At 35.1% G+C, this 12,308-nt stretch overlaps 2 protein-coding genes across 2 annotated transcripts; one reads left to right on the top strand and one right to left on the bottom strand.

Annotated features, from left to right (window-relative positions):
- The first annotated feature begins 2,516 nt into the window (after positions 1-2,516).
- lsm5 (LSM5 homolog, U6 small nuclear RNA and mRNA degradation associated) lies at positions 2,517-7,493 on the top strand. Its single transcript, XM_051124635.1, has 5 exons — positions 2,517-2,606; positions 5,005-5,100; positions 5,407-5,434; positions 6,451-6,523; positions 7,269-7,493. Exons 1-5 carry the CDS (start codon positions 2,561-2,563, stop codon positions 7,299-7,301), a joined length of 276 nt encoding a protein of 91 aa, XP_050980592.1. The 5' UTR covers positions 2,517-2,560; the 3' UTR covers positions 7,302-7,493.
- Positions 7,494-7,624: 131 nt separating this feature from the next.
- Positions 7,625-11,975, bottom strand: psme2 (proteasome activator subunit 2). Its single transcript, XM_051124633.1, has 11 exons — positions 11,808-11,975; positions 11,448-11,480; positions 11,301-11,363; positions 11,020-11,106; positions 10,868-10,913; positions 9,539-9,636; positions 9,380-9,448; positions 9,195-9,262; positions 9,012-9,066; positions 8,071-8,157; positions 7,625-7,945 (listed from the first exon to the last, which is right to left on the bottom strand). The coding sequence occupies exons 1-11, from the start codon at positions 11,853-11,855 to the stop codon at positions 7,865-7,867; spliced, it is 735 nt and encodes a 244-aa protein (XP_050980590.1). The 5' UTR covers positions 11,856-11,975; the 3' UTR covers positions 7,625-7,864.
- Between the last annotated feature and the right edge of the window lie 333 nt (positions 11,976-12,308).

Below are 12,308 nucleotides of genomic sequence, written 5' to 3' on the forward strand. Positions count from 1 at the left end.
CAAAAAGGGTAAGAATGCATGCAAAGAAAAATTATCATTGGACAAGTTGTACTGTAACAAAATTTAAATCTGTAAATGTTTTTAAAACAGGGGTCTCCAAACTCTGTCCCAGAGGGCCAGAACCCTGGAGTTTAGCCCTAACCCTAATTAAACACACTTTAAACAGCTAATGAAAGTCATACTAGACATGCTAATACAGGGATAGGCAACATCTGTCCTGGAGTGCCGATGACCTGCAGAGTTTATTTCCAACTCTAATCAAACACACCTGAACAAGCTAATCAAGGTCTTCAGGATTACTGGGGCTACAGGCAGGTGAGGTTTTTTTTAGGGTTGGAACTAAACTCTGCAGGACATCGGCACTCCAGGACTGACATTGCCTATAGAGGGTGACACGGGAGTGGATTTTCAAATCTCTCCCGTCCCACTCCCACAAAAAAAAAATCCCATCCCATCCCAATCCCACAAAAAAACTGGGAAAAAATCCCGTCCCGTCCCAATCCCGGAAGAATGACTCCCATTCCCTCCCACTCCCGTATTCCACCCGACGTGCAGATCATGTCTATATTCCGACAAAGACGTTTTTTTTTTTTTTTTTGGCTAATCTGCCAGTTACAGTAAAGAATACAGTACAGATCACAGTATGCCCGTAACTTTTTTTTTTTACATTAGTTGAATAAAAATGCAAAATTTTGTTTATTATTATTATTATTATTATTATTATTATTATTATTATTGAACTGAAAGCCATCTTAAACAAATGCACAGTGTGCATTGCACACACATTAAATTTCACGTAAATCATTCATGCAGACACACGTTTCCTATTTTAATTGGTCCATTTGAAAGTAGACATTTCACTCTATAGATACATTTTTCATGTCTCTAAAGCAAGTATACACGGAGTTTCGAAGTGACGCGCTCAAGTTCACAGAGACAGACGGCAGAAAGCTCGTCCTTTTTGCTTTAATTTGTTTACAAAAGCGCAACGTTTCCTTGTTTTTCTGAGTGCACACAAATAAACGTTGAGTCTTTACAAACTCGAAAGATGCCTATCACTCTTATCTGTATGCCCAAAAATGACGGTATTTTAAGAGCAAGTGAGCGCACCGGCGCCTCTGTCATGCAGTACCGCGCTACTATTCGGCTTCCACACTCACACAGACACTTCAAAAGCGCACATTTTTCTAGGTTAACATTAGATTGAGCGGCCATGTAAACTTGCTACTACATACATCTTTCAGATGAAAAGCAATATGGTCGATGAATGATAGGTGAGCATTTGGATGTCCTGCTGTATTACCAGTCGTTAACGATCTGTCCGTCATGAACTCACTTGCTTAACCAGCCACACCAAAGCATACAGAAGGACAGAATAAAGAGACGGGTCAACTAGAATTAAGTTCAAAATTACAATATATATATAAAAGATATATTTGTCTGTAAAGTTGGGTTTCATAGCGTTACGATTCCCGGTCCCGCCCACTCCCGCTGACATTTTTTCCTGTCCCGTCCCAATCCCGTCATTATTAGTGATTTTGTTTCCCATCCCGCGGGATTCCCGTTGGAATCCCGTGACCCGCGGGATTCCCGAACAAATGTCAGCCTCTAATTGCCTATCCCTGTGCTAGAAACTTGCAGGTAGGCTTGTCGCAATAATCAATATATTGGCTAATTGCACAATATATTTACATGACCTCAATAATTTTGGTGACGTAATATATTGCCCATTATATTAACATAAAAATTAATGTCACTTTGTCTTTTTTGCATTCCATTTGTGCTTGTGTCTTTTGCAGCTTCTCATACTTACCATGGTGCTTCTACAAAAGTTTCATTAGCAGATATGGCCTTGTTTAGGGATCTGTGCATTTGTGCATACGGACATATGACTGCTATAGGAATTGTGTTTTTCAGAGATAGTGTGCAGCCTTAATTTACAGAGAGAAGGTCAGGGAAAAATCTGTAGACGGAAACATCTCCATACAAGTTCTTTGTGCATTTTTCTTTTTTCTACTTGTTATTTTGCACTTTTTGTTAGAAAATGTTTATTTACTATTTATTTAAGTTTTTTAATGTATCTAATATTTTGATACTTAAATTCCACGATCTAAATATTCTTAAGAAAATTAGTTGTCACTTGAAAGTGTGTAGGCCTTCTTGTATTATCATGCTGTTATATATAAAATGGTCTTAAGATGACAATAATATCCCTTATCGCAATTATTTCTGGGGCAATATATCGCACAACAAAAAGTTGTTATCGTGACAGGCCTACTTGCAAGCAGGTGTGTTGAGGCAAGTTGGAGCTAAACTCTACAGGACAATGGCCCTTTAGGACCGAGTTTGGAGACCCCTGTTTTAATGTTAAAAAACGGAACGTAGCTAATAATGGAAGCAAACACCTTTATTACAAGAAAAAGTCTACTCATGACTGTCTACTATCTAAACGAACGGAAGAGCACCTCCTCATGTTTACACAACCATCGATGGCTGCTAATATCGATCTCTCATGTCTGTATTTATTTTCAGTGGCTGATTATTCAGGTCTGTTATCAAAATGGCGGCAATCGCAGCGACGAATCCTTCGCAGCTTTTACCTCTCGGTATGTGCGACTTTCGTTTTAATGGAAAATACTTGCTTTACTAAGTGAATTTTTGGAAATGTTGTAGTGGGGACAAAGAGTTCCCAGTTTTCACTCAGTCGCATTCAAATCTCAATATGCTTTATTTTTATATTTTATTGAACACACGTGTATACTAAATGTATAGGTCCAATTATATGAATACAGTTATATGGTTTAAGTAATTCTGATCTTTGATATAAAAGAAAATCTGTTCCTACAGTCCAGTAAGGGCGAATTCTGATGGAAAGTGAGCATCACTACTGTGTTACTGTGGCTGCATCGAATTTACCCCCATATATCCTTAGATCCCATTCACTTCTATTGGCATTCCCTTACCCCTCCTCAGTTGTAGTCTGTAGTCTTAAATATCCTCCTGACTACCAGCTATGGAGTTTTTTCCTCTGTAGAGGACATTAGTTTTTAGTGATTTCTCTGAGATCTTACATGTCACAGTGTTAAATATGGATGTCCTGTACAGAGCACAATCAGGGCTTTTCAGAGATACCAAATGTCTGGAAGTTTCACCATTACCACTCCCTCTCCTTGGCCTTTAAAAATGGTTGACATTAATTTAGTGATCAAATTTAATACCCTTATGGAAATATGATAATATTTTGTAATGATCATTTAAATCTGACCAATTTTCAAGTTGTTTGTCATGAAACAACATCTCAAGAAAATGTTATGGGGTTTCAATTCAAAATATGACTTTTTGTTATAAAACAGGACATCAATTTCTTACATGTCCACTGTAGAGGACACCGGGACTTGTTTATTAAGTATGTTTATTACCCATTTTGGGAGACACAACAAGTGAATAGGGAAAGAAATTATATTTCAATATTGCTATGAAATATTTGATATTATTATGAAAATGTTGCCAATTATTGCTCCCATTTTTACACTTATTTTTGCATTATATGTTGCCCAAAAAACACATTAATGTACAAATTAGATACAGTTTATAGATACATTGTTTATAATGGGAGAATTGGGAGAAGCCATTCATGGCCATTTTACACACATTTTGCATAAAGAAAAATGGTATATTCTGTTATATCTTTCATAACATAGTTGAGAATCATCTTCATATAAAGTTTGGTATAAAAAATTTAATTTGATTTGTGACTAAAACCAAATCCCACTGTTTTTGCCAGTTTATGTCTATTAATGTCTTTTTATTTATTTATTTTTAAATATGTTTAAAGTTCTGGTGTCCTCTACAGAGGACGGAGCAAAGCTTATGAATAAAATATAATTTTTCAAAAATGTTTTTTTTTTATTTTTTTTCTTATGCTCTAAACAATGTAGTGACATGAAAAAATATTCAAATCACAAAACTTGTTTTCCCTGGTAGTCAGGAGGATATCTGTAGACTTGCAACATCGTAATTACAAGTTACACACACACGACAAAGTCGTTTTAAAAGTGGAAAATTCTGGATGATAGACGTAATTGTTGAGTTTTGACGTTGTTTTGAAAGTTTTTAATCATTTAGCCTTAAAATTAACTGACCTATAAGTGATAGAATAGTTTTTTTTCTTCATCATTTTGAAATTTAATTTGAATGTGTAAGTATTTTGTATTGTAGCCTACTCGTGTTTATGTTTCTTACTTAAGTGCGAGGAACATAAATACCCGAAACGGGTCTTGTCCCAGTTGGAACACTAAAAACCCAAAGTATTCTTCACCTGTGATGTGAATTTTAACTTAACTTAATAACTGGATAAAATTTGACATACTCGTAAGGAAGCTTACTGGGGGGTATAAAAAGTTCTGCTTTATTCCAGTATATGGGAATATTGAATAAAGGAATCAGAATTATCAACTTTAAAGCAACTCTCCTGTGTATCAGTGTTTTCCCTTGTGTCTGAACCTGACAGAATAAGTGTTAAAAATGAAAGTGATAGATATGTTATTTCAAAGATGGTAGATCCTCGGAGCACACCCACCTGCCATGTAATTATCATCGACCAACTGCAGTCTTGAGGAGTTAAACAGGTTCATGGAAAGTTCACTCTGGCAAGCTTTTTTCGAAATGCTGTTACATATTAAAATAGAACTTCTTTTTAAACAAATTTAGTTTAAAATTATGTCACTCCTGTTTGTTCTTCTATTTGAAATTGATCAAAACCTTATTTTTCATTTGACGCTTAGCTAACTGACAGGCTTCAGTTATAACAAAATGATCTACCTTGAAACATGTAAAACTTGTTTTTCACTTTATTTGTCAGTTCTGCTTCTTTCGTCACACTGATTTGCCAAACACACTGTATTATGGGATACTGTATGTGTCTTTTGTTGTATACTGTAATCTGCTTTGAAACATTTAGTTGTCTGTGACTGTGTTTGTCACGGCCTCTGTGATGTCTTTCAGAGCTGGTGGATAAATGCATTGGCTCACGGATTCACATCGTCATGAAGAACGATAAAGAGATTGTGGGAACTCTGCTCGGGTTTGATGACTTTGTCAGTATCCTTTTACGTGCTGGAAAAACACTGGTACATATTTGTGATGGTTAATGTTTCAGGATCAGATTCAATTTACAGAGCCAGCCAAGTTAGACATTCACTCCTCTGGACATAGCAACACTTTATCATTATTTATTTGTTCTATGGATGTAAGAGACTCTTTGTTATAATACCATTATAGTTACAGTTTTAATGAAATCTGCATTATCATTTATTTCACATGATGTAAAGAAAGAGAAGGTGAAAGAAGTTCAAAAATTGTGGTAGGACTGTATTACAGATACATTTTCTTGACTGTTTTAACCAGACATGGTTTTGGAGGATGTGACAGAATTGTAAGTATATGTTCCTACCTAAAATGTACTTATATATTTCTTCATTATCTTTACCTGGTATATGCATCGATCCATCTGCTTTGACTTTACCTGCTCCTCAAACTTATGATTCTTTATGGCATATTTAGGGGCCAGACACCATGGTTTTGTTACTATTAACAAGGTTCATACAGAGTTTGGAATGTGTCTATTTTTTCATTTTCTTAAAACATCTAATGTTATAAAAGTAGAAAGTAATTGAACATTTGAAATAAAAAGCAAAGGTGGCTTAATGCCTTAATGTGTCACAGTGTGTCTCTATGCCAGGGATGCTCAACCCTGTTCCTGGAGATCTACTTTCCTGCAGAGTTCAGCTCCAACCCTGAAGGATCAGAAGGAGCACTTGATAATTACAGACAGGTGTGTTTGATCAGGGTTGGAACTAAACTCTGCAGGAAGGTAGATCTCCAGGAACGGGATTGGGCACCCCTGCTCTATGCTTTGACTCCCCTAGAAATGGCATCCATGTGTCTTGTCTTCATCGTGCCAAGTGTACATTTCAATAGCATTTGTACTGCAAAAACAGTGAATAAAGCAGCCTTTCCATTTAATGTGTTCAAAAGAGCAAAAACACAACTTCTGGGGAAACCGACACCTTTTTTTTTTTTTTTTTTAAAGGGTGGTTGTTCCAGGTTAAATAGAATAACCCCATGGGAACTGTATTATTATAATTTATGATGTTGTAAATGTCAGAAATTCACTTAGACGTTTTTGAAATGTACAAGGTGTAAACAAAATTATTTATGACTTTTTATGTGGCTCCACCACATTTTCTCAAATCGGAAATCTGAATTAAATTGATTGAAATTGAATTCTGAAATTAGTTATATGTTTGGAAATTTGATTTTTTTTTTTAATTAATTTTTTTTTATTAAAAAAAATTTGATATCAAATTGAATGTGAGATTATGTTTCAGAAAACTGTTTCTTCATCGTAAATGTTGCTGAGCCATAACATTTGTTATTTTTGTGTCACAGTGAAATCACTCCAGAAGGCAGAAGAATCACAAAGCTGGATCAGATTCTACTCAATGGCAATAACATCACAATGGTATGATAAAAAATGTAGTTCATCTTTAAATCAAATAACAATCCACTATATATCACACTTAATGAACTGACAACATTTGCTTTGAGATTGGTGTAGTGTATGAATATGCATATGAGTAAAGCTCTTATGTAAATTTACTGTTTTTGTAGCCAGTTGCAGTGCACTGCATTTCCACTGACAACCATAAGGATTCAGTAAGGCTAGGTTATATAGAAAAATAGCATCTCAGCAGTTTTGTTTTCCAGTATTTTTAGTTTACTAAAAAACAAAAAACAAAAAGAATGTAATTTAATTTTTTTTTATATGGACCAACAAAACAAAACCTAATAAATATCAATACTATGTCCAAATTTTACTGAAACATCTAAAATGTCACATGAGGACTTTTAAATGTGAGTGATGATGCAAACAGATCAAGTGTTTTGACCTAAATAGATAAACAGATTTTCCAAAGGCAGAGAACAAAGAAAATAGGAGGATGCCCAAAGATCTAAAACCATGCCTTAACACAGTACAAAAGCTATAGAAAGACTAGTTAGTGGCCCATTTAATATTTTGTGTTCCTCGATCTGTTATTAACTATTACTTTAGTCCACAAGTGCTTTCATTATTTGGACTACATTTTTCCGCTTTAAACATTACCAAAACACTCTAAACTAAATTTGCATTAATAGATGAATGCTAATCAAAATGACACATTACTTTGTCCATTGTAATGAAATCATATGTTTCTGCTGTTTTCCAGTTGATTCCAGGAGGAGAAGGACCGGAAGTTTGAGAAATATGTAGCACCTTCCACAAAATTTCTGTTCTTGTTTCATGTAAGAGACCAGAGAATTGATCCCTTATTGTTTAAGTATTCATTTTTATTTAATGAGGGAAGTTTTTCCACATTAATTCTGTTCTTTAAGTGATCAAAAAAGTTTTTGTAAACATTTGTTGCTTGTTACAATAAAACAAATTAAATGAATTGGACTGAGTTGGAATTTAATTGTATGTGTCAATGTTATAACAGCATTTGTTGTAGTATATTCCTTAAGTGTGAATGAAGAAACGGAGGATATTTGGTGAAGTCATCATTTTTGGTTTTAATGTGGTTTCTTGCTTTAACAGTGTCACATTTGTAAATTTGTGCGTTTTCCTGATTTATTTTGTATATGTTGAAATAAACGTACATGTAGATTTACTTGAACTCACTGTATGTTTATGAATGATTTAACAAGTTTAGTAACAAACTACTTTAAAGGCATATCTGTAGAGTGTCAAAATCATGTAAAGAGATGAGAAATTCTGAAAACTGCTCTAGTTGTAGAACTACACTGCTCCCAGTAAACATCTGTCTCAGTACATGGAGGGCTTCTCTTCTCCTTTAGGATTCGTCACTTTCTCCAGGTTCTTGCTGATGACATCATAGAGTTCAGCCTGAGAAATGACAGATGTGTCCACATTTATTATGATTAATTTGTACAGGCCATATCTTTAGGAGGAACTGATTGTGTTTCACATTTAGAAGCTGTTTGCTGAACAAATAAGTGTAAGCAACTCACATAGAAACCGCGTATATCAAGCACAATCACTCTGATCTCAGAATATGCTGCTTCATCCTTCTCGTGCACCAAAGAACGATAATCCATCTGTCAAAAAACATTCTTTATTACACAAAAAGGGTATGAAAGCGTATTTCAGAACTTTAAAAGTGACTTATGTTAAGAGGTCAATGTGTAAATCTGATGATTTATCCCCAAACAGTCAATATGCAAACCACAGAATAATTATCTATAATAATTGTCAAATATCTTTAGAGAAAACTGCAAATAAAATTTAATTATTAATATTTTTTTAATTAATTGCTTAAGTAAGGTATTTTAAATGCACAACGTGGAGGCGTAGAACGTCTGCTTTGCGTCGAGCGATTGCCTCCGTGAAGTGCATTTAAAATCCTTGAATGCACGGCAAGCCGTTCGTTATCCCAGCTTAATTTGCCAAGTTATAGACAATTTAAAACTAGTATTGCTTTTTGCAGCGAAATATTTGACTGAATGTGTAAAAATGACAGTTCTAATAATTGGATTAAATTACTTTGTACATGCCTATTCATATACTTAAAATATGGGGGAGGGGATGTTTTATTTATGCTGTGTTAAAACTGAAATCACTTTTTTTTTTGCAAAAGTGTAATTTCTGAAATACTCATTTTCACCGCTCAAGGCTACAGTATATTACAGTATATAGTTGTATTACTTTTGTGTTTGCACAGAGTCAAGTCATGTTAAGTCACCTTTATTTATATAGCGCTTTGTACAATACAGATTGTGTCAAAGCAGGTTTACAGTGTCAAACAGGAAAACCGAGAGTACTCGAATGACCTCTTAACTTACCCATCAAAGAGTTAAATGGCAAAAACTGATAATATGGTACTGAAAGCCCTATACAAAAGAAATAAAAAGTAATGAAACTAATAAGTTGACTTGATAGGTAGGTCACTTACCACATGTGTGTCTTTGGAAGCTTTGGCCACTGCATCACCTCTCTCTGAGAAGTACCTGCCGATAAACACTTTTATTAACAACACGACAATGTGAATAAATGTGGGCAGTATAAATTATATTGCACCCTGACAACCTTCAGTAAACATAATCAATGTACTAAAAGAGTTAGGTATTGCTCATACTTGTTAATGTTGGTCTGAAAACCCTCCACCTTGGTCTTCACAGCAGTAATTCTCTCAAGAATTTTTTCCTAAAATATCAACCAATCATGTTAACCCACTGATTATCTTTGAGATTCACAATCAAAAACATGATGTTGTGTAAAGCAGTTTTAAGGAGGAGTTTGAGCATTTTAAGGGTTAATAACCTGAATTGCAACTCCAAAATCATTTCCGTCCTCTATTTTTGGAATTAGATGAGAAATCCAGGATGAAACCTGCAAAAATAAAAGAATAAAACTGTCACTACTGTATGGTACATCTGGAAAAAATGCTGCAAACTTATGAGTCAATTTTGACCAACTTACAGTGATGCAGGTCTCCTTCAGAGCCATTATCTCTGGTTTTACAATATCCAGCAACTTCACAATCCGCTCATTTCCTTTGATGAAACCACACTTGGGAGCTGACACAAGAAGAATGTAACATTACAGAAATATGCCATATCACAACAATTTTAGTTACAGCACGTTGCAAGTATTCATACCCCTTAATTTTTTTCACGTTTTGTTATGTTGCTGTCTTATGTTTCAGAAACTCAGACTGGGCAGAAGGTTCACCTTCAAATAGGACAATGACCCTAAGCACACAGCAAGAGTGGCTTATAGAAAACTCTGTGAATGCCTGGGTTTGAACCCAATCAAATACTTCTGGAGAAACCTGAAAATGTCTGCCAGCCCCCATCCAAGCTGACAGAGCTTGAGAGGTGAAGAGGTGAAGAGAAGAATGGCAAATAATTGCTAAATGCTGATGTGCAAAGCTTGTCGCATCATACCCAAAAAGACTTGAGGCTGTGAAGGTGCTTCAGCTAAATACTGAGTTAAGGATATGAATACTTATGCAATGTAGTTTTTTTTATTTTTAATAAATTCAAGAAGTTGTGACAATTCTGTTTGAAATTTTGTCATTATGGTGTATGGAGTGATGTGGAAAAAAAGTAATTTAAAGCAGTTTAATATAAGGCAGCAACATAACAAAATGTAAAAAATTGAAAGGGTATGAATACTTTCGCAAAGCACTGTATAATTTGGTGCACATGTGTAACATTCATCTTTGTTTATTTTGAACAATCTTGCCTGAAGGACATTCAGCTCCAGTTTTAATTTTATAATTATTTTAATGACTTTCTTTTTTTCAATTTCCAGAAATTAGGAGTACCTATAGATTAAAACAATTTCTGAAACAAAACTAGGAATGAGAAAATATTGTTGGACTAGGAAACTAGGAAACACAAAATATTGTTGTGGACAATATGGTCTTTGAAGTCAAAAAGGCTGAGAACCACTGATTTATATTAGCTATAGATCAGTGTTTCCTCAGTGTTTCAATTCAACATGCCTCTCTCAACATCAGTCATTTGTGTATCATCTTTCATAATTTCCCACTCATAAATACAATGTTGCTTAGTCATTTGTGTGCTCATGATTGCATGAGAAAATCCCCATGAAGAAAACAGCTTACACTGTAAATCATACAGAATTAAGTTTTTTTTTTTTTTTTTTAAATCTAAAAATGCAGAATGTTTTGTGTGAGGGGCAGGTTTAGGCGTAAGCTTAGGGTAAGTGCATAGAAAATACAGTTTGTACAGCATAAAAACTATTATGTCTCGGAATGTGCATGTGTGTGTGTGAAATTACCTTTCTTCTTTTTCTCATCATCGTCATTTTTATCTGTCTCCATCTGCTGTTAAAATATTTTAATACATTTTTAAAAATCTTTTTATTTAATTAAATAACCCCCCAAATTAATTTCAAAAATTATATTTATGAATCACAGGCTAGATGCCAACCTCATCTTCTGGAGCAGGGGGGTCAGGAATGGGAATTTCCAGGGGTGCATGGAGTGATGAGAGGTCAGTGATACTGAACTCATCCCCCTAAAACCATAAAAAGAAAGTTTTTTTAATTAAGTTGTTGCTGAAGTCAGGGTGAAATTGCTCAAATGGTAACCAGGGCAACAGAACCAAGATCACAAGTTCATTTCCCAAGGGCACACATGCACAAATTCCCCAAAGTATTGGTCACTTTGGATAAAACCATCTGGCAAATGAACAAAGGTAAATAAATGTACCTTCAGCAGGTTGTCAAGCTGTGAGATCTTCAGAGGTATGTGATTGGAGAACAGCTCTTCTGCCTGTCAACACAATGAATATTGTCAAACATAATGCAACGATCTCAAATACAACGTATGTGTGTATTATTTCAAGAGAATGCATACCTCCTTATACAGTGACTGGCGGTAGTTTTCTATCTGGATGAAGGTAACACAAATGTACAATTATAATTCAAAAATTATCTTTGTCCATGAACGTGATCGCGCCATCCATGTTTGCATGTTTGCTTTCACTTTCAACGTTCGTGGATGAGGAAGTGTGACTAAGGATTTTTAAAAAAAAAAAATATAAACAGAGATCTCCAGCAGTGTTTTACGTTCAATACCTACCAAACAAACAACACAAAGCCCTTTAAAATTTAACTGAGGACTCAGTCAATACTGGTCAAAGCTCAAAAAGTCGCATACGCGTTTACATTCATTGCACTCTGTTGACGGTGGAAAAACTTGGTGAGATGAACTTACCCTCACTGCATTATCGGAGTTTATCTTCAGAACATTCGTTTTTGACATAATTGAATGCAAGTGTTCGTTATTTTCAGAAAAAGAGATCGCGGTACCGTGAGCAGCAGACGTTCAAGTGCCTCGCACACTTTCACTTCACGATACTTTCGATATCTTAATGACGCCCACAATCCAAAATGACCACCTGTTAACGTAAGCAACAATAGAGGGCGCTATTCACTTCATGAACGATCCAGTGCTGCAGTCAGGCAGATATCAGCACTAGAGGGTGACACGGGAGTGGATTTTCAAATCTCTCCCGTCCCACTCCCACAAAAAAAAATCCCGTCCCGTCCCAATCCCGGAAGAATGACTCCCATTCCCTCCCACTCCCGTATTATGTGTTTTTTTTTTTTTTTTTTTTTTTGGCTAGAATCTGCCAGTTACAGTAAAGAATACAGTACAGATCACAGTATGCCCGTAACTTTTTTTTTTTTACATTAGTTGAATAAAAATGCAAGA

Source organism: Labeo rohita, chromosome 12 (genome assembly GCF_022985175.1).
Source record: "Labeo rohita strain BAU-BD-2019 chromosome 12, IGBB_LRoh.1.0, whole genome shotgun sequence".
In the NCBI taxonomy this organism is placed as follows: domain Eukaryota; kingdom Metazoa; phylum Chordata; class Actinopteri; order Cypriniformes; family Cyprinidae; genus Labeo; species Labeo rohita.